Source organism: Arachis ipaensis, chromosome B9 (assembly GCF_059453495.1).
Source record: "Arachis ipaensis isolate K30076 ecotype BB chromosome B9, ASM5945349v1, whole genome shotgun sequence".
Taxonomy (NCBI): domain Eukaryota; kingdom Viridiplantae; phylum Streptophyta; class Magnoliopsida; order Fabales; family Fabaceae; genus Arachis; species Arachis ipaensis.
In genome coordinates, this window is record NC_142444.1 from 32,394,057 (window position 1) to 32,416,232 (window position 22,176).

At 36.9% G+C, this 22,176-nt stretch overlaps 3 protein-coding genes across 5 annotated transcripts; 2 read left to right on the forward strand and 1 right to left on the reverse strand.

Moving 5' to 3' along the window:
* Positions 1-297: 297 nt before the first annotated feature.
* On the forward strand, positions 298-6,798 carry LOC107618287 (GTP-binding protein). 3 transcript variants are annotated; one of them, XM_088499729.1, is made up of 8 exons: positions 312-614; positions 3,010-3,786; positions 3,869-4,101; positions 4,465-4,590; positions 4,772-4,957; positions 5,174-5,311; positions 5,397-5,530; positions 6,520-6,798. In XM_088499729.1, exons 2-8 carry the CDS (start codon positions 3,093-3,095, stop codon positions 6,539-6,541), a joined length of 1,533 nt encoding a protein of 510 aa, XP_088355855.1. In that variant the 5' UTR covers positions 312-614; positions 3,010-3,092; the 3' UTR covers positions 6,542-6,798. The 3 variants fall into 3 exon arrangements, with proteins under 3 accessions (XP_088355853.1, XP_088355855.1, XP_088355854.1); XM_088499727.1 differs by lacking the exon at positions 6,520-6,798 and having other exon boundaries at positions 298-614; positions 5,397-6,040; XM_088499728.1 differs by lacking the exon at positions 6,520-6,798 and having other exon boundaries at positions 323-614; positions 3,014-3,786; positions 5,397-5,971.
* A 10,142-nt stretch (positions 6,799-16,940) lies between these two features.
* Positions 16,941-19,660, forward strand: LOC148544214 (serine/threonine-protein phosphatase 7 long form homolog). Its single transcript, XM_088498894.1, has 4 exons — positions 16,941-17,018; positions 18,231-18,946; positions 19,021-19,111; positions 19,199-19,660. The coding sequence occupies exons 1-4, from the start codon at positions 16,941-16,943 to the stop codon at positions 19,658-19,660; spliced, it is 1,347 nt and encodes a 448-aa protein (XP_088355020.1).
* Positions 19,661-21,169: 1,509 nt separating this feature from the next.
* On the reverse strand, positions 21,170-21,565 carry LOC148544215 (uncharacterized). The gene has a single exon (XM_088498895.1). The coding sequence runs from the start codon at positions 21,563-21,565 to the stop codon at positions 21,170-21,172; it is 396 nt and encodes a 131-aa protein (XP_088355021.1).
* Positions 21,566-22,176: the final 611 nt, after the last annotated feature.

Sequence of the window (22,176 nt, forward strand, 5' to 3'; positions counted from 1 at the left end):
TTCTTCACTATATACCTAATTTTTATAAAATATGTGTTATATTTGAGGTGCGGGTAGGGTAGGGTAGAGTACACCCTAAACTCGTACCCTACCCTACCCGCAGGCATACCCAGACCGTATCCTACCCTACCCGAACGGGTTGGACCGGGTTGAGTACTCGCGGGTAGGGTATGAATTGCCAGCCCTAATCCAGTTAGATACCGATGGAGAATCGCTAAACTGGCCAGTCCTGACAGGTTAGAATGGACCGGGAACCGGTTGGTTTGAAAGAAACGGCGTCGTTTTGGCAGAAATACTGAACCATGCCTCTCACTCTCACTTCACTTCTCACTCCTCTCTCCTCTCAACCTCGAGCAGAACTCTGAATCACAGTCATTCCCCCTTCTCCAACCCTAGCCTCTCTTGAAGCCACTGCCGCCGCCCGTCCGTCGAGCTACTGCCGCCATCCGTCCGTCGGGCTCGGCCGCCGTCCGTCTGTGTAGCCACTGGTCCCATGAGGAGCAACCCCTGCTCTCTTCTTCCGCGAGCTCGGCCCAGCCCTCGTCTTCATCTTCTCGCCGTCGTCTGGTTGGCGTCGTCCGTCAATCAACGGTCTGTCGGCGTCGTCTTCGAAGGTCAGTGGCTCAGTGCTCGCTTGTTCTTCACTTGTTCAGTTGTTCTTTTTTTTTTTCTTTTTTATGCTCTGTTTCTGTTATTAGCTCTGGTCTGTAATTGGCTCTGGTCTCTGATTACCTCCGGTTTTGTGTGTTGTGATTTTATTGATTAGTGAATGTCTTGTGATTAGCTCTGGTTCTTCACTGATTATTGGTTCTTTACTGATTCGTGATTAGCTCTGGTTCTTTACTGATTTTGTGTGTTGTGTTTTACTGTTTTGTTTTGTGATTTAAATTTAATTGTACTTAGATTGTGATTATTGAAATTTGGATGATCATTGAATGTTTTCTGCGTTTAACTTTTTATTGAATGATTATTTGATTATTGATTAGCTCTGGCTGTGTTGGTGTTCTGTATGTCGTGATTTGTTTGCGTATGATGTGCTGGCTGTTCTGTATATTGTGATTTTTTTGCGTAGCGATCTGCTGCTGTGTTGTGTTTAACTGTTTTGGTGACTTAATTGTGTTTAGATTGTGATTGTCTTGACGAATTATTGATTTCAGTTATGGATTACCTCAATTGTGTTCTTCCCAATTTCAAGCCTCTTTAGATGCAAGTCATTAATAGATAGATCTTCATGGAAATCAATTCTAAATTTCCAGATTAAAGGGCTCTTGGTTATGGCTGTATAGCTCTGGTTTAATGCTACTTGAACATGGGACTTGTGTTCAAATGGAAAACATAAGAGTTGACTGCTAAACTGTATTCCAGGTTTTTCTTGAAGTGTGTTATAACAAAAATAGTTGTAGCAACTTTTCTACTTGTAAGGAATGGTGATATGATTAGGAAAATTTGCAAGTTTTACATGATATATCAGCTAAAGAGTAGATAAAAGTGATGCAAACATGACGAGAGTAAAGTTGATCACATTGCATTTCCTTTTTAGGGTTGTGTTTATAATTTATTTATTATTTTATTATAAAACGATTTTTTTTGTTGAACCACGGTTGAACCGGTTGGATCAGTCAACCAGTGACTAGAACGGCTCGATGACCGATCCAGTTCTCAGAACCTTGGTTTTTCCCTTCAATGATCACTGTTTTAGATCTCTTTGTTCTTGAGATTTGGTTTTATTTCTGGTTGGGACGGGTGATGTGAATCTTTTACTTGGAAGTTGGTTTTTGGTGCTTTCCTTTTCAAGTTGCTTGCTGCTTCAATTTGAGGGAATTGTGAATTTGTTTTAAGCTGTGATTGAAGGTTCCTTCGTTTGGGTGTTCTTCACTTTCCCAGTGATAGTAGCTACCACTATGTGTATGGAAGCTTAGCCTTTGATTCTTTGAGCATACACGTATCAAGTTATTCTCACTTTGTTGCTGTGTTTTAGTTGTTCCTATTGGTGGTGTTGTGATGTTACTGTGTTTTAATTGTTCTTGTTGTTATTGTGATTTTTAGTTCATGTTCGTGTTCTTGTTTTATTATAATTTGCTATAACTTTTTAATTGTTTGTGTCTTATAATTTGCTATAATTTGTTAACTTGTTGGGTTGCTGTGTTATAAACTTATAATTGTTCTTGTCGTTGTATAATTTGTGTCTGATTGATAACTTATATTTGTTTTAGTTATAAACGATAGTATCAATTAAAAAACATTTGTTATAATTTTGTTATTTGACTTTTGAATTTGTACTTGAATGAGTTTATAACATTTTGTTTGATGTAATACTTTTTAATTTAGATGACATTTTAAGGTTTACAATAGATTATGATTATGTTTATTGGATTTATTTATATATTTTATTATTATTTTATTATAAAATGATTATTTCGGTTGAATTACGATTAAACCAATAAATCATCAATAGCTAGAACGGTTCGATGACCGATTTGGTTTTCAGAACCTTGCTCATAAGCCTCACTCACTTTATAAGTTTCTATCTCTAACACCCACTGTCCGCGTCAGCACCCACGCCAGCTAGTCTCGTCGCCGCTGGTGTGCTGTCGCTGCCACTGCTCTGCTCTCACCTTCACTGCCTCTGTTCTTCCCACGCAATTTCCCCCAATGCCTTTCTCTCCTTTTCTCCCTATCCCATTACTTGCGTGCTCTTTGTTCTCATCTCCCTCGCCGCTATGCTTTCGCTGCCACTACTGTTTATTACATCTATTTATACTGTGACTCTGTTTATTAACTTTGTAAGTTTATTACATTATTTATTTGTTTATTTATGGCTCTCTTTATAATATGTGCTTCCTTGGGATTGAAACTGAATCCATCTATAAAAATGAAGATAAATTTTGCCGATTATGGTTTTGGTCTGATTGAAGCTTTAAACTAATTTAGGTTTATCATTGAAATTTGAATATTTTAGTATAAGATTGAAAGATTATTTGCTAATTTATGTTTTTGGCTGTGTGATAGGAAGATAGTATTGCCATATGCTCTCAGAATGGATATATGAATGATAGAGTTATTTAGGTGACGCGCACCACCTGGTTGATAGAATGCTTCGCCTAGTGCTTCTGAGAATTAGGACTGGCACTCGCAGCCGCAACCTTACACCTTCCTTCACCTCCCTTCATGTGATTCCCAGGTGCTTCTGCACCCATGAAAAGAAGTCTTCTCTGGATTTTACTCGAATTGAAGTGCAGCACCTCCCAAGGGTGCTGATTATAGGACGTCCCAACGTAGGAAAGTCTGCATTGTTTAACCGTTTGATTCGGAGGAGGGAGGCTCTGGTATACAATACCCCGGAGGACCATGTCACACGTGACATCCGAGAGGGACTTGCCAAGTTGGGTGACCTTCGCTTCAGAGTGTTGGACTCTGCAGGCCTTGAAGCCCAAGCATGTTCCGGCACCATCCTCCACCGAACTGCTTCCATTACTGCTAATGTCTTACACAACTCTCACTTGGCTCTCTTTGTCACTGATGCAAGAGCTGGACTTCATCCTCTTGATCTGGAGGTTGCCAAGTGGCTCCGCAGGCATGGTCCTCAAATCAAACCCATCGTTGCCATGAATAAATCCGAATCACTCTTTGATTCTGATGGCTCGCTAGCCTCTGCTGCCAATGAATTGTACCGGTTAGGATTCGGGGATCCTATTGCTATATCTGCCGAGACTGGCCTTGGTATGCCGGACCTTTATCACTGTCTTAGACCTCTGCTCCACCAACATATGCTTCGTCTCCTCAATGGTAACTCAATTCTAATCTCGCTGCATTGCATTCCATCATTGTTTGTTGCCATCTAATTTTGCATTCATGCTTGTTAATATAGACCTAGATGACGGTGATCACGACAATAGCTGCATTGGGGATGGTAGCACCCCTGAGATTGAAGAAAGTAAGCTTCCATTGCAGTTGGCAATTGTAGGGCGCCCAAATGTTGGGAAATCAACCTTACTCAATACGTTGTTACAAGAAGATCGTGTTCTTGTGGGTCCTGAAGCTGGTCTCACAAGAGACTCAATCAGGACAGAGTTTGAATTTCAAGGAAGAACAATTTATCTGGTACGTTCCCTAGATATTTTGTTATGGACTTAGGACTATCAATAGAGTTGAAGATCAATAACAGAGAAAAGCAGGATGTTGGTTGTAATATATTGCCTGGTCTTCATGATAAAGTCATTCCCAACTTGCAATAATTTCAATTTTCTTTTCATATATTTTCTTGGTACATCAGTTATATGTTTAATCATTGAACATAACAGAATCTGTAAGCTGGAATGAGTATAAATTGTCAGCATTGGAACCTATATTTTGATAAAAGGTGGTTGATAGTCAGGCTGACATGGTTTGCGTTAGGGGTAATAAATAGCTCCTAAGTGAACATCTAGTATTGTTAAAATTTTTGAATTTTGTCCTGCCATTCAGGTTGATACTGCTGGGTGGTTGCACAGGACAAAACAGGAGAAAGGAGCAGCATCCTTGAGCATTATGCAATCAAGAAAGAGTCTACTCCGAGCTCATATAATTGCTTTGGTGCTAGATGCAGAAGAGGTATGGTGTACATATTGCACATTTTGAACAACTGCATTTTTTCATAAGCCCTATTGTTGTAATTTACTTCATTTGCTTCTGTTCAGTGTTCACAAACCAGAAGTTTAAGCTAAAAAGACATTTTTGTGATTGAGAACTAGGGAGTGTTATTTTTCTTAGTTGTCTCATGTCTGTATATCAGATTGTAAATGCTAGGCGAAGTATGACGCATGCTGAAGTGGTTATAGCCCGAAGGGCAGTGGAAGAGGGGCGCGGCTTGGTTGTGATTGTGAACAAGATGGACCTTCTGAGAGGCAAAGACAAAACATCATCCTATGAGAAGGTTATGGAGGCTGTTCTTCAAGAAATTCAAACAGTTATACCCCAGGTTTGTCTTTTTGACAAAGCTTGACATTAATTCTAGATTGTTGTGTTTGACATCAGGCTTTGAAGTGTTCTAGATGTCAGAATTAGGTATTTGGACATGATGCTATAATTAGCAATGATTTCCAAACAGAAGAAAATTGAGGATGAACACTGAACAATAAACAAGACTTGTCGTCTGTTCTGTGATTCAGCATTGATTTTTGGCAACTGTCAACAGATAACAGGAATCCCAGTCGTATTCATTTCAGCTCTGGAGGGAAGGGGCCGGACTGCTGTCTTGAACCGGGTCATTGATACATACGAAAAATGGTGTTCAAGATTACCAACCGCTCGCCTTAACCGTTGGTTGCAAAAGGCAATAAACTTCATCTAAAATCACTTGAATCTGGCAGTAATTTTCTTTTTCTTACTTTGGTTCTCCTCTCTCATTTGTTGATCAGGTTATGAGCCGGCATTCATGGAAAGACCAGGCAGCACAGCCAAAGATAAAGTATTTCACTCAGGTCAAGGCTCGGCCACCTACGTTTGTTGCATTTGTGCGTGGGAAGACTCAGCTCTCAGACACAGACATCAGGTTCTTAACAAAATCCTTGAAGGAAGATTTCGATTTGGGTGGAATTACCATAAGAATCATGCAACGTTCCGTCGCTAAGAAAGATGCAACTGGTAGTAGTAGTAGTAGTAGTAGCAAGAGTAGTCATCCGGTTTCTAGAGCTGAAAGGGTGGTGTCTGACAAGAGAAGCGTCTCAGTTGAATGACTGTTGACTAAATCAAATCAAAATCAGATTCCTAATTCCTTTCCTGAATCTTTTATGTAAATAGAATTAATTATAAATCTTTTTCTTTTTGGGTTTAGCTTAATTTTAGAGATTTTATGATTAGAAATCTTTCCTTTATTTTAGGCTAGTATTTTTCCTTTCTTTCCTATTTTCTAGTTATTTCTATTTCTGTAATTCCTTTATAAAGAGGCTGATTCCCTGTACATTTGATAATACAATACATTCAAACACTTCAATTTGGTATCAGAGCAGGATCTCTGCACTGTGCCTCTGATTTATAGCTATGGTTGACAGTTCCTCAGTCATTAATCCTGAACAGAAGGAGAACACCACTCCTACTCCAATTGCTCATAAGGCTGAAAAATCATCATTGAGTAAGGAATAGGTTGAGCAGCTCATAAGGTTGTTAAATTCCAGTTCTGTGTCTAGTACTCCTAGTGGTTCTTTGGCTCAAACAGGTAATTTTAGTATTCCTATGTCCCTTAACTGTACCTCAAACTTGAATGCACCATGGATTATTGATTCAGGTGCATCTGACCATATGACCAGTCTCTCCCCTTTATTTAAAACTTATTTTCCTTGCTTTGAAAATGAAAAAATTAGAGTTGCTGATGGTAGTTTTTCATCTATTGCTGGAAAAGGTACAATTAAACTGTCCAAAAACATTGACCTAAGAAATGTCCTACATGTACCAAAGCTTTCTTGTAATCTTCTCTCTATTAGTAAAATCTGCAAGGATTCCAATTGTGCTGTGACATTCTTTGATACTCATGGTATTTTTCAGGACCGGACTTCGGGAAAGATGATTGGCAGTGCTAAGATGATGGATGGGCTTTATCACTTTGAGGATATTTCGGAGGATAAAATAGTTCAAGGATTTAGTGGTATAAGTTCTATGCCTATAAAGGACCAAATAATTCTCTGGCACAATAGACTAGGACACCCTAGTTTTCCATATCTCAAACACTTGTTTCCAAGTTTGTTTAAAAATATTGATTCTTCCTTACTTAAATGTGAAAGTTGTATTCGTTCAAAGAGCCATAGAGCTCCTTATTACTCTCAACCTTATCATGCATCTAAACCCTTCCACTTGATTCATAGTGATGTATGGGGTCCATCAAAAATAACTCAATTTGAAAAAAAAATGGTTTGTAACTTTTATTGATGACCACACACGACTATGTTGGATCTATCTCATGCATGAAAAATCTAAGGTTTCTAAAATTTTTCAGTATTTTTCAACAATGGTAGAAACACAATTTGACACAAAAATTTCAATATTAAGAAGTGATAATGGCACTGAATACTTTAATAAAAATCTTGGTGAATTTCTTCAAAAGAAAGGTATTCAACATCAATCTACATGCTCCAATACACCCCAACAAAATGGCATTGCTGAAAGGAAGAATAAACACCTTCTTGAAGTAGCACGTGCCATTATGTTTGAGGGTAATATTCCAAAGTATTTATGGGGAGATGCTGTTCTAACAGCAGCTTATCTCATAAATCGAATGCCCACACGTGTGTTAAATTACTGCACACCGTTGGATACTTTCAAAAAGAATTTTCCAGCATGCAGGTTGCATTCTGACTTACCTTTAAAAGTATTTGGTTGCACTGTGTTTTTACATACACCTTCATATCGAAGTAAACTTGATCCAAGGGCAGAAAAATGTATTTTTATTGGCTATTCCCCAAGTCAAAAGGGTTATAAATGTTTCAATCCACACACCAAGAAAATTCATGTAAGTATGGATGTTACTTTTTTGGAACATGAAACCTTTTTTCAAAAAAATTCTCTTCAGGGGGAGAGTCTAAGGAAAGAAATTTTTTTGCATGAACCTTTACCCACTCCTATCTTACATATTGAGGATACAACTTTCACTAATCAAGTAAATTCTGAAACAATTGCAAAACAAGATGTGAAAACCAATTCTGAAATTGTGCCAGAATTAGTTGGAATCCAAACAGGAAAAGAAATACCACAAGAAAATGAGCTTCGGTGTTATGTTCGGAAATATCCCAAGAAGACTAGAGACCAGCCCATCATCTCTGTACCAACCCAATCTGAAAACCCGGAAGACGGCCCAACTGTAGTACTTCAGGAACTTCGAGGTAAATCTGAAATTGTCACTTCTAATAATAATTTGCCAATAGCCCTTAGGAAAGAAACCAAAACCTGCACCAAAAAAGTACTTAAAACCAACACCAACCATCCTATTTCCAATTATGTCTCTTACCAAAATCTCTCTAAAAAACATCGAGCTTTTACTTCTAAAATTACAAATCTGTTTGAGCCTAGGAACATAGAAGAAGCACTAGATGATCCCAACTGGAAATTAGCAGTGATGGAAGAGTGGCATGCACTCAAGAAAAATGAAACTTGGGAGATTGTCGATCTGCCACAGAATACAAAATTGGTTGGCTGCAGGTGGGTTTTTACCATCAAGTACAATGCTGATGGAAGCATAGAGAGGTATAAGGCTAGGTTAGTAGCTAGGGGATATACACAAACCTATGGAGTAGACTATCGAGAGACTTTTTCTCCAGTTGCCAAACTCAGTTCTGTGCGGGATTCTCTTATCTCTTGTTGCGAATTACAATTGGCCTTTACACCAATTGGATATAAAGAATGCTTTCCTGAATGGGGACTAGAGGAAGAGGTGTTCATGAAACTTCCACCTGGATTTGAAGCTGAACTAGGGAGGAATAAAGTGTGCAAACTAAAGAAATCTCTCTATGGATTGAAACAATCCCCAAGAGCTTGGTTTGAACGACTTGGAATGGTGGTGAAGGGACTTGGTTATACTCAAAGCCAAGCTGACCATACACTTTTCTATAAGCATTCAGCAGCTAATAAAACTGTCATCTTAATTGTATATGTGGATGACATTATTCTGACAGGTGATGATTTTTTGGAGCTAAAAGACTTGAAGGAGAAGCTTGCCAAAGCATTTGAAATCAAAGAACTTGGCTCATTAAAATACTTCCTTGGAATTGAATTTGCAAGGTCTAAGGAAGGCATTTTTATGAACCAACGAAAGTACATCCTAGATCTTTTAAAAGAGACGGGATTACTTGGTTGTAAAGCTGCTGAAACACCTATAGAGCTTAACTTAAAATTGAAGCCAGCTGAACCAGAAAATGTAATGGACAAAGGGAGATATCAGCGATTGGTAGGGAGGCTAATCTATTTATCCCATACACGCCCGGATATAGCCTTTGCTGTGAGCATGGTAAGCCAGTTTATGCATTCACCTGGTCAAGAACACATGGATGCTGTCTTTAGAATCCTAAGGTACTTAAAAGGGTCGCCTGGGAAAGGGTTACTCTATAAAAAGCATGGACATCTTCAAGTAGAAGTTTATACAGATGCAGATTGGGTTGGGAATGTCATGGATAGAAGGTCAACATCTGGGTATTGTACTTTTGTTGGCGGAAACCTGGTTAGTTGGAGGAGTAAAAAACAGAGTGTTGTGGCACGAAGTAGTGCAGAAGCTGAGTTTAGAGCAGTGGCTCATGGAATATGTGAAGCAATATGGGTAGAGAAAATCCTACAAGAACTAAAAGTTTCCATTTCTCCACCAATGAGGTTGTATTGTGACAACAAATATGCAATTTCCATTTCCCATAATCCAGTGTTGCATGATAGAACTAAACATGTTGAAGTTGACAAGCATTTTATCAGGAAAAAGATTGAGAGAGGACAGATTTGCATTTCATATATTCCAACCACGGAACAATTAGCAGATATTCTAACTAAAGGATTACCCAAGAAGACTTTTGATAGCATAATAAGCAAGCTGTCAATAAATGATATCTTCAAGCCAGTTTGAGGGGGAGTGTTGACTAAATCAAATCAAAATCAGATTCCTAATTCCTTTCCTGAATCTTTTATGTAAATAGAATTAATTATAAATCTTTTCCTTTTTGGGTTTAGCTTAATTTTAGGGATTTTATGATTAGAAATCTTTCCTTTATTTTAGGCTAGTATTTTTCCTTTCTTTCCTATTTTCTAGTTATTTCTATTTCTGTAATTCCTCTATAAAGAGGCTGATTCCCTGTACATTTGATAATACAATACATTCAAACACTTCAATTATGACAATTTTGACTTTGAAGAGAAGGATGGTAGCAACACCTCATTCTCCAAAAAATTTCAACATTGCGGTAAGAATGTAGAGTTATTTAACATGTAATGCTATAATTAGTAGTTACTCTCCCTTCTGAGCTGCACTCTCTGCTGCAGTTGGAGCCTTGGATGGTCTTGCTTGGGCAGTTAGGCTCTCTTTTCTTTTTGCTTGTCTGTTTTTTATTTTCTCTCTCTCTTTTTTTTTTAATTTATTTAACTTGGGTAACCCCAAAAAAAGGTAGAATATACTTTTTGTCCTTAAAGCTTGGCAAGAATTTTAAAAATATCCTTAAGTTTTATTTTGTTTCAATTTTGTCCCACAAGTTTTCGATTTGTATCAAATATATCTTGGCAGCTAATTTTTCAAAAAATTTAGGACCAAACAATTTTATAAGAACAACTTTCAACACAAGTAAATCGAACATAATTGTCATGCATTGTTGTTGGATTGGTTTTAAATTTTTTGAAAATTTAGCTGTCGGAGATATATTTGATGCAAATCGAAAACTTTTAGGACAAAATTGAAACAATAAAATTTACGGGTATTTTTAAAATTTTTGCCAAATTTCAAAGACCAAAAAAATATTTTACCGAAAAAAAAATGCCACATTGTGTATATATTTATATTACATGAATAATGAATTATATTTTGATGATGATATTGTTGGGTAGTGTTTTTGGATTATTTTTGAACAAAAATATTAGAAAAATTTTTGTTGGAGAAATTTGAAAAATATTAGAAAAGACTGGAAGAAATTGTGAGACGTGTAATTAGTATAATATCATGTGATTGCTCCAATGCTTACTATATCCGATTCGCATTTATTTTTAATTTTTTCTCCAAATTTCATGATATATGACAAGCATATATTGGCCACCTTTACCAAGTCCCTCTGAGGATGCTCCTGTCCAATTGCCCTCTTTTTCAACGGATAAATTCCATTTACTTTTAGATATGCTACCATTAGAGTTGAAACAGCTTTTGACTATAGATAGTGAGGGAGTTACCATGCTCCATGATGTTGTTCTAATAAAAAAAAAAGATTCATTTACTTTTGACAAAACAGCCAATTGGCACTCTCTATAGTATCGTTAGAAATGCTCTTTAAGGATTATCATTAAATCGTAATAAAAGTTGAGATCAAATGAATAAATAAATCTTTTGCAATATGTATAGCATTGTGTTGTGATAAGATCAAATGAGGTGGATGACCATCATTTAATATGAGCGGCTCACATTCTCAAGAGAGATGAGTTTAATGAGAGTTTAATAAGAGTTGAATATGCTACCTCTTGTGTGCCTATAAATACATGTACTGAGGCAAAAGAAAGATACACACAAAAAGCAATAAACAATTCTCTCTCTCTTTTATGTTGCAATACTTCTTTCCCTCTCTTTATATTTTATATTTGTTACCTCTTCCTTATTTATTTATTTAGTTATTTTATAACACGTTATCAGCACAAGACTCTGATCAAATTTTTAGGAAGACTCAGGTAACAAATTTTCATTATGTCGAAACTCTCTCATCTTGAATTTAATACTCTTGATATATCTGGAAACAATTATTTATCATGAATATTAGATGCTGAAATCCATCTTGATTCAATGGATCATGAAGATACCATTAAGGCTGAAAATAATGCATCCCAGAAGGATAAAGCCAAAGCCATGATTTTTCTTTGTCGTCATGTTGACATATGATTGAAAAATGAATATCCCACATTAAAAGATCCTGTAGATCTGTGGAAAGGCCTTGAAGAAAGATACAATCATCAAAAGACGGTGATACTTCCTCAAGCCCGATATGTTAGAGAAAATTTTTTCGACCTTCCATACCTCGATTGTGCTCCTGCAGTAGCAATCGAGAAAAAGGATTTAAAAAGTATTTTGAATTAATTTCTTGCCTTCTTGTTATTGAATGCAACAATGAATTACTTTTAAGAAATCATGAAGCGCGCCCAACTGGTGCCGCTCCATTTCCTGAAGTAAATGCGGCAAATTACCCCAGAAGAGGTAAATGGCAAGCTTTTAATAACAAGAAAAATTATGGAAGGAAAAGAAATTATGTTCACAAGAAAGGATCTCACCAGAAGTGGGATAAAGAAAGAAATAATGGGCAAAGTAAATCAATTGAGGATAAATGCTTCTGTTGTGGTGGAATGGGCCATTGGTCTCGTACCTGTCGTAGCCCAAGGCAACTAGTTGATCTTTATCAAGCATCCTTGAAAAGGGATGACAAAGGAAAGGAAATAATTTTTGTTTCAAATAATGAAAATTTCACCACTCATTATGATGTATCTAATTTCTTTAAGGATTCTAAAGGAAATATTGGCTATTTGATCAATGATGGAATAGTTTAATATGTGTGTTTGCTAACTATTCATGTGAATAATTTTACTTTGTATGTACTTCTACTCATTTTATTATTATTATCATTTGTGTTTAAAGAAAAATGGCAAGGATATATTCTGAAGATATTTGTCTTGCGAATAGTGCAAGTTCGCACACTATTCTTAAAAGTGATATATATTTTACCCATCTTGTGCCAAAAGAAGAATATGTTAATACTATTATTGGCTCAGGCAATGTGATAGAAGGCTCCAGAAGAGCTATAATTTTGTTTCCTGGAGGAACAAAATTTATAATAAATAATGCACTATTATCTACCAAGTCTCTGAGGAACTTGTTGAGTTTCAAAGATATTCGCCGAAATGGATATCATATTGAGACAATGAATGAGGAAAATCATGAGTATTTATGTATTACAACTCATGATTCAAATAAGAAAGTTATATTAGAAAAATTACCCTCAGTTTCATCTGGATTGTATTATACCAAGATTAGTGCAATTGAATCACATGCCATTGTAAACCAGAAGTTTACTAGCCCAAATGAATTTATAACTTGGCATGATAGATTGGGTCATCCGGGAACAACCATGATGAGGAGAATTATTGAAAACTCTCATGGACATTCACTAAAGAACCAGAAGATTCTTAAATCTAGTGAATTTTGTTGTGCTGCATGTTCTCAAGGGAAGTTAATTTTAAGGCAATCACCAATAAAGATTGGATTTGAGTCCCCTGAATTCCTAAAAAGGATTCAAGGTGATATATGTGGACCTATTCATCCACCATGTGGATCTTTTAAATATTTTATGGTCCTTATAGACGCATCTTCGAGATGGTCACATTTGTGTTTATTATCTTCTCGCAACATGGTGTTTGCGAGATTACTGGCTCAAATTATTCGATTAAAAGCACAATTTCCAGAAAATCCAATCAAAGTAATTCGTCTTGATAATGCTAGTGAATTTACTTCCCAAGCTTTTGATGCTTATTGTATGGCTAATGGAATAAGTGTTGAACATCCAGTAGCTTATGTTCACACACAAAATGGGTTAGCAGAATCACTTATTAAACGCCTCCAATTGATTGCTAGACCCTTACTTATGAGAACAAATCTCCCAACTTTGGTTTGGGGCATGCTATTTTACATGCCGCAGCACGTATTCGTTTGAGGCCAACGAGTTACCATCGGTTCTCTCCTATGCAATTAGCTTTTGGCCAGCAGCCAAATGTCTCCCATTTAAGAATATTTAGGTGTGTGATATATTTTCCCATTGCACCACCTAATCGTACCAAAATGGGACTCCAAAGAAAATTGGGGATATATGTTGGATATGATTCTCCCTCTATAGTGAGGTATCTTGAGATACAAACTAGAGATGTATTTAAAGCCCGGTTTGCTGATTGTCATTTTGATGAATCAAAATTTCCAACATTAGGGGGAGAGAATTAGCTTCCTGAAAAGGAACTTAATTGGAATGCATCATCGTTGATACATTTGGATCCTCGATCAGGGCAATGTGAACTGGAAGTTCCAAAGATTATACATTTGCAAAGAATAGCAAATGAATTGCCTGATGCATTTTCTGATACAAAGAGGATAACCAAATCTTATATACCAGCAGAAAATGTCCCAATTCGAATTGATGTCCCAGTAGGACAAATAGTCACGGAAGCAAATACACGCCAGAAGCGTGGCAGGCCTGTCGGTTCCAAAGATAAAAATCCTCGAAAGAGAAAAGAGGTAAATATGATTTCTGTTGAAAAAGACATAGTAAAGACACCTGCAGTTGTCCAAAATTCTGATATAGTGTTAACGCCAGAAGACGTTCAGGTACCTGAAAATTGTGAAAATGATGAGATCTCAATAAATTATGTCTTTACAGGAGAGAAATGGGACCGAAATAAGACAATTGTCAATGAAATATTTGCATATAATGTGGCATTGAATATCATGCATGAAAATAAGGATCTTGAGCCAAGATCAGTCGAAGAATGTCGACAAAGGAATGATTGGTCAAAATGGGAAGAAGCCATGAAGGCTGAATTAGACTCACTTGTAAAGCGTGAAGTCTTTGGACCTGTAGTCCGTACACCCGAAGATGTAAAACTTGTTGGATATAAGTGGGTATTTGTGAGAAAACGAAATGAGAAAAATGAAGTTGTGCGCTATAAAGCCTGACTTGTGGCACAAGGTTTTTCACAGAGGCCCGGTATAGATTATGAAGAAACGTATTCCCCTGTAGTGGATGCGATAACGTTGCGTTATTTGGTCAATTTATCTGCATATCATAAACTGCATATGCATTTAATGGATGTGGTAACAGCCTATTTATACGGCTCATTAGATCGGGATATCTATATGAAAGTCCCTGAAGGACTAAAGATATCTAAACCATCCAATGAATATTCGCAAGGGTTATACTCAGTCAAATTGCAAAGATCTTTATATGGTCTAAAGCAATCTGGATGAACGTGGTATAATCGTCTTACTGAGTATTTGGCCAAAAACGGTTTCAAGAATGATGATATATGCCCGTGTGTTTTCATAAAAAAAACTGCTTCTGGATTCATTATAATTGCTGTGTATGTTGATGATTTAAATATCATTGGGACTCATGAAAAGATTCCAACAATTATAAAAACTCTAAAAGAAGAGTTTGAGATGAAAGATCTTGGAAGAACTAAATTTTGTCTCGGCCTGCAGATCGAGCATATAAAAAGTGGGATCTTTATTCATCAAACAACATACACAGAAAAGATCTTGAAAAGATTTTATATGGATAAGTCACATCCATTAAGTACCCCAATGATCGTAAGATCTTTGGATGTGGAAAAGAATCAATTCCGTCCTAAAGAAGAGAATGAAGATATCCTTGGTCCTGAAGTACCATATCTTAGTTCCATTGGAGCGCTAATGTATCTTGCTAATAATACGCGACCTGACATATCATTCGCGGTGAATTTACTAGCAAGATATAGTTCCTCTCCAACCAGAAGACATTGGAGTGGAATCAAACAAATTTTTCGATATCTTCATGGAACGGTTGATACGGGATTGTTTTATCCCTATGGATCCAAGTCAAACCTAGTTGGCTATGCAGATGCAGGACACTTGTCTGATCCACATAAAGGGAGATCCCAAACAGGATACCTATTTACATATGGTGGTACAGCTATATCATGGAGGTCCACGAAACAGACGATAGCAGCAACCTCCTCTAATCATGTTGAAATACTGATGATTCATGAAGCTAGTTGCGAGTGTTTTTGGCTGAGGAGTCTGATTCAATATATTCTGTCATCATGTGGACTGATTGATCATAAGATAGCTCCAACTGTCCTGTTTGAAGATAATACAGCATGCATTGCTCAGCTTAAAAGTGGATACATCAAAGGTGATAGAATAAAGCATATTTCTCCCAAATTCATCTTCACTCATGATCTTCAAATCAAGGGATAATTGATATCCAACAGATCCGCTCAAGTGACAATCTGGCAGATTTATTTACAAAGTCACTCCCAGAATCCTCCTTTAAAAGATTGGTACATGAGATTGGGATGCGCTGATTTCGAGACATCAACTGATGTTGACATGAGGGGGAGACTGTACTCTTTTTTCCTTGGTCATATTTTTTCCCATTGGGTTTTTCTTGACAAGGTTTTTAATGAGGCAGTCCCTATCACTAAAGGATGTTGTACTCTTTTTCCTTCACTAAGGTTTTTTCCCACTGGGTTTTTCTTTAGTAAGGTTTTAACGAGACAATAATCCTAAATGGTCATCCAAGGGGGAGTGTTGTGATAAGATCAAATGAGGTGGATGACCATCATTTAATATGAGCGGCTCACATTCTCAAGAGAGATGAGTTTAATGAGAGTTTAATGAGAGTTGAATATGCTACCTCTTGTGTGCCTATAAATACATGTACTGAGGCAAAAGAAAGATACACACAAAAAGCAATAAACAATTCTCTCTCTCTTTTATGTTGCAATACTTCTTTCCCTCTCTTTATATTTTATATTTGTTACCTCTTCCTTATTTATTTATTTAGTTATTTTATAACACATTGTAGTATATATTGGATAGCTTTTAAGTATACAAGTATATTGGATTTTAGTAAATTTTAATTATATATATTATATATATTTTTTAAAATTAAAATTAACGATTAAAAATCACTGAAATACTAATGTATCGATACACTTGAAATTTTTTCTTAATACACACAATACAAGAATAACATTATTAATTTTTAAAATAACAAAATTACTCTTTTATAACTTATATGGGCAAGACTTGGTTGAAATAAATACACACGAGATAAGGAAGTGTAATACACTCATTGTCAGATTGGGAAGAGAAAGAAAAATCCGCAAATTAATTTTCTTATGCAGGCTACATTAGTGTAGGACGCGGATATGGAGAGCAGGGGAACTTTATCAGGCTGTGGTGTCAGGAAGACACTAATCGGACCGTGTGAGTTGCCTAGAAGAACTTGGACCCTCCGATTTCCTCCTCCAAAAGCGGACCATCCGATTTGCTCTTCCTAGGCCACGTGTCGTTGGCGTGGTGCTCTCCACAGACGGTGCTCCTTTAAGAGTCATTGCATGCGTACCCAGGAAATTCACTTTCCCTTCCTTCCCCACCCAGCATACAGAACTTCATCTTCTTCCTCCCTCAACGTTTTCAGCTTCATCTGTTTGAGGAAAAAAAAGCTAAAATGTCAAAGAAATCAAAATCTAGAAATGTTAATCGTCCGAAACTTCACATTGTAAAATATCTCAGCTATTCTGATTATGTAAGTTTTTTTGTTAAATCCCTTTTATATTTTCAGAATTATATTTTTTATTTTTAGAAATTTAATTATATTTATAGTTGTTAGGAGTTGAACTGAAGAATATATATATGAGTTAGTGTATGATTTTATTGATAAAAATTTAAAAATAAATGTTTAAATAAGGTGTAAATGTAGTTGGTTCTTGTTTAGAGTTGTTTGTAATATAATATATTATTAAAAAATTAGTTTTTAGAATTTTTTGGAATAATATTAGAAGTTATGGTTAATTGTAGAAGTTTAGGAATATATGTTTAAATAATAATTAGAAATATATATGTTTAAATGTAGTTAATTATTATTTAGATTCTTTTTTAATATAACAGATTAGAAGTAAAAAAAATTGTTGTTTAGAATTTTTTGTAATAATATTAGAAATTATAGTTAAGTGGTTAACTGTTCTAATTAAATTTAAAAATTTAGAAATATGTATTTAAATAATAGTTAGATAAGGGGGTTTAAATATAATTAATTCTTGTTTAGTTATTTTTTTTCGAATATGAATAGTTCAGTATTAAAAATCAGTTGTTAATAAATTTTTTTAATAATATTTGAAATTAGAGTTAAGTAGTTAACTGTTATGTTTAATTTTAAGAATTTATGGTTATATGTTTAAGTAATAGTTAGAAATATGTGTGTTTAAAAATAAGTAATTTTTGTTTAGACTTTTTTCCAATATAATAGATTGGTATTAAAAATGACTTGTTTATAATTTTTTATAATAATTTTAGAAGTAATAATTAATTAGTTAACTGTTATAATTAATTAAAAAAATTATAATTTTAGGATACTTTCGGTGTATATTTTTTTTTGGAATAATGTTGATAATTTCAAATAGTAAATTAGGATCTGTGTAGTATAATGTATTTGCATTTTTGGTACTAATTATTTGTTTTCTGTTAGCCTTTTAATGGACAGAAGTATGTTATTTTAGTTGAGGTTTTATTATTATTACATTGGAACATTATTAGTTAGATAGAAAGTGAAAGTATGTATTAGTGATTATTATCTGCAGTAAGTTAGATATAGGCTCTATGTACATTAATTAAAATTATAGATGAAAATGTTATTACTTAGTAAATCAGATTCAATATAGTTATATATTTTAATTAGATTTTTTAAAATTATGTATGATAGTTGTGTAATTTGAATCGTGCTTGTGCTATGTTTTTGTAGGGTTTACGGATGTTGACATGTGATCACCCTGTCCCTCCGGATCGGTACAATGAGAGAGTGGAGGAGCATTTACGATCAACTGGGTTTTACCATGTCACCCAGATTGGAGTAGTTCAATGTCAGAAAGCACTGGTAAATGCTTTAGTGGAAAGGTGGCACCCGGACACACATACCTTGCACCTTCCGGTTGGTGAATGTGCCGTGACACTGGAAGACGTGGCTATGATCTTTGGTCTTCCGACCGACGGCCTTCCAGTGACAGGGATGACTTTGAGTAGTTTTGAAGCCTTAGAGGCGGAGTGTCTGCACCAATTTGGGGTTGCACCGAAAAAGTCGGATTGTCGAGGAAGCGGCATAAAACTGACGTGGCTACGGGATTTAAAAGAACGATTACAGTTGACTGATGAAAACAATATACAGGTGTACGTTAAGTGCCACATCATGTTGTTGATCGGTACGATCTTGTTTGGAGACAAGTCTGGGGCATCTGTCCATTGGAAGTTTCTACCTCTGCTGAGTGATTTTGCTAGTATTGGACAGTATAGTTGGGGATCAGCATGCCTAGCACACCTGTACAGGAGTTTATGCAGGGCATCACGTTTTGACTGTAAGGAAATCGATGGTCCGCTAACACTTCTACTGTGTTGGGCATGGATGCGCCTACCATATCTAGTGCCGGTTCCTAGGGAACCTCGTAATTTTTCGCTTGCAAACAGGTTACATTATCTTACATTTACCTGGTATCTTCATGTTTAAAATCCAATTGTGTTAATGAGATGCGTTATATTAGGTGGCGTAACTGGAAGCGTAGAGACCGAGTCTATAGATATCTCAAGCTTGCTCATTTTAGGAAGGCCTTGGATGATCTTCAGGAAAGCCAGGTGTGTTTGCATTAACGTTCTATTTGGGTCAATTCTAGTGATTTAGTTATTTGGATTTTAATTATTTGTTTGCTTTATTGTTACCAGTTTTTGTGGGTTGCATATTCTGTTGATCGTGTTGATCCGGACATAATTTCTGCAGAAATCTATATGCACTCGGTGATCTGGAGTGCAACGGTTCCGTTGGTATCTTTTGAGTGTATTGAATGGCATGCTACCGACAGGTTTAGACGACAGTTCGGTTTCATTCAGGGAGTTCCTCATCAGGAACGGAATCTAGACCGGACACACGGAGAAGTCTTAACTAGTCCTAAGAATCTGAACTGGGCCACAGCCACGAGTCATTCATTTTGGGTGATGCAGTGGACAAACAGGTATAATCATGTTCTTACTGAGGAACCCATGGCTCCGCAGCAGCCATTAGATACTTATATGTACTGGTACCGTTCAAAGTATGGCGATCACTTGAACTTGTCGGATCTTGTGGTCCAAGAGGATGTTGAGGGTGACCAGGTTATGGATGATGTAAATGAAGAGCAGGAGCCATAGTCACCGCTGCCTCCACCGCCATCTCCACCTCCACCTCCACCTCCACCGTCAGAAGAACAACGTCATTCCACAAGCCAATATGTACCTCAGACACAGTTTACTACGTTGTTCCCGATACATCAGCAGCATTGGGTTACGCCACAATTTGACTCAAGGGACGGAGGTTCTTTTAGCCAGTTGCTTGGGTTCATGGCCTCAGATGCCGGCCAAGCACAACATGGCCATCAGGCCGACTTTATGGTGGGTAGGCATTCGTTTGACGCGAGGTATCCATTTCTCACCTACTCGGGTGCTTCTGGAGGGTTTGTATTTGGTGATTCTAGTAGGAGTGACGGTGGTCGAGGAGTTCTGAATAGTCAAAACTCAAACCGTGTTTCGATGACTTTGATTGAAGAAAATGCTAAGACATTTGAGCATGAGACTGATGAGTACTTAGTGGATGAGCTAAATGACGAGGAAGACGAGGGAGATGAGGACGAGGACACGGAGGAGGAAGAAGATGAGGACATGGACCAGGATGAAGAATCCTATAATGACGCAGGTTCAACATTGCTTTACTTCTTCAGTCAATTGATGTTATCATAGTATTGTATGGTTTGTTGGGTAGGAATGATTAAATTATACGCTTATTTGGTCAATTGATGATATTATATTCATGTATGGTATATTAGTTAAGGTTGATTATACTATATACTTACTTGGTCTGATTGTATTATATACAGGTGACAAAAGTACTCCAGTTGAGACAGGCAAAGGCTACAATCTCAGGATTGATCCACCGCGTCGTAGCGTGAGTCGATACATGCTGTCTGTGTTCAAAAAGGCCGCGAAGAAATGCAAGAACCTTGTGAACTTTGGAAAGTGGATAGCGAGGAAGTAGTTGTGGTGTAGTTAGTTTTCTCTATGTATCAGTTATCTTTCGTCAAGTATACTTTAACTACTTATGTATGACTAAACTTTCCTAAGTACCAACTAAGTATTGTATGTTTCAGTTGAATTTCCTAAATTTCATTAAACAATTATACGTATGATGGCTTTGCATGTGAATCTTTACTTGGACATAGGTTACAATGATTCAATTATCATAAAGTACATTAACACAGGTTACAATGATTCAATTATCATAAGGTACATGTACATAAGGTTATAATGATTCAATTATCATAAAGTACATGTACATAAGTAACATGTTTTTCAAATATCATATGAATCTACTGCGCATTTATGGTCAGTACTTGGACCACCTCCCTGACGGCATCTACTATGACTGTGTCCCTCAGCCCCACATTGCCTACATCGCCTCGGACGACGTAACATCCGTGTGTCCATCTCATTCAAGAAGCGCGTCATCCTGGGGCGACCTATGGAAACGCGTCTCAAATACGGATTCTGTACGAATCGAGGACCATTGTAAGAAGGCCACGTAGTTGGATTCCCGAGTGGCCTAAACCTAGCCCGATAAACGTGTCTAACTTGGTCCATCTTAAAAACATCATGCACATACACCTGTCAATCTAGTTGTTGATTTGCACAACATGCAAACACATGCCGGCAAGGAATCCGGTCCACCTGGAACTCACCACAGTCACATCGTTGACGACGGAGGTCAACAGCATACTCCACTCCACTTGGCATCTCGCGTACTTCAAAGACCTCATTCTGCCCGTCGAAACAATTAACCTGAATGTTTCCTGATGCAAGTTGATTTGCATGAATTTTGGAGGTCACATGCTCAGAAAAAACATGGCCAGCATTGATCTGAGCCTCCGCCTCGGCTCTTTTCTGTATGAACAACTCATTAAGTCTGTAGAATGTTGCTTTCACAAGTGCAGTGATAGAGAGATTGCGTGCACCTTTCAAGACTGAGTTGATGCATTCCACTAGATTAGTCGTCATGTGACCCATCGGTAATCACCATCGAATGCCAACGCATACTGTTTATGGGGTATACGGTCTAACCAGTTAGTGTACACCTCGCCCCGCTCTCGCAAACGCTGGTACCGCACTTACTTGCGAACCGTCCTCGAATATCCTGCACAATATCAAATACCAGACAAAAAACAAGGTTCACGAAGTTTATATTTATCGCAGGTATGTTAATAACGAACTTTGAAGAACTTAATGTTACCTATATTGACGACAAGCTTTTGAAGGTACGGTGCCTTGAATTTTCTCAGAAAGTTTGACTCTATATGCCTGATGCAAAACATGTGAAAAGCTCTAGGAAGTGACCAAGCTCCGTTACTGCGTTCCACAGCTGCATTTATGGACTAATGTCGGTCCGGTATAAGTCCGACACAATCCCGAGTCCCAACATGTTGACGCAGGTTACTAAGAAAAAAGTGTCACGCATCAGAAATCTCTCCCTCGATAATAGCAAATGCAATCAGGACGATATTGTTGTTACCATCCTAGGAAACGGCCACTAACAAGCAACCCTTATACTTTCTGTATAAGTGAGTCCCGTCCACCTGGACAACTGACTTACAATATCTGAATGCTTTAATGCAGGGATA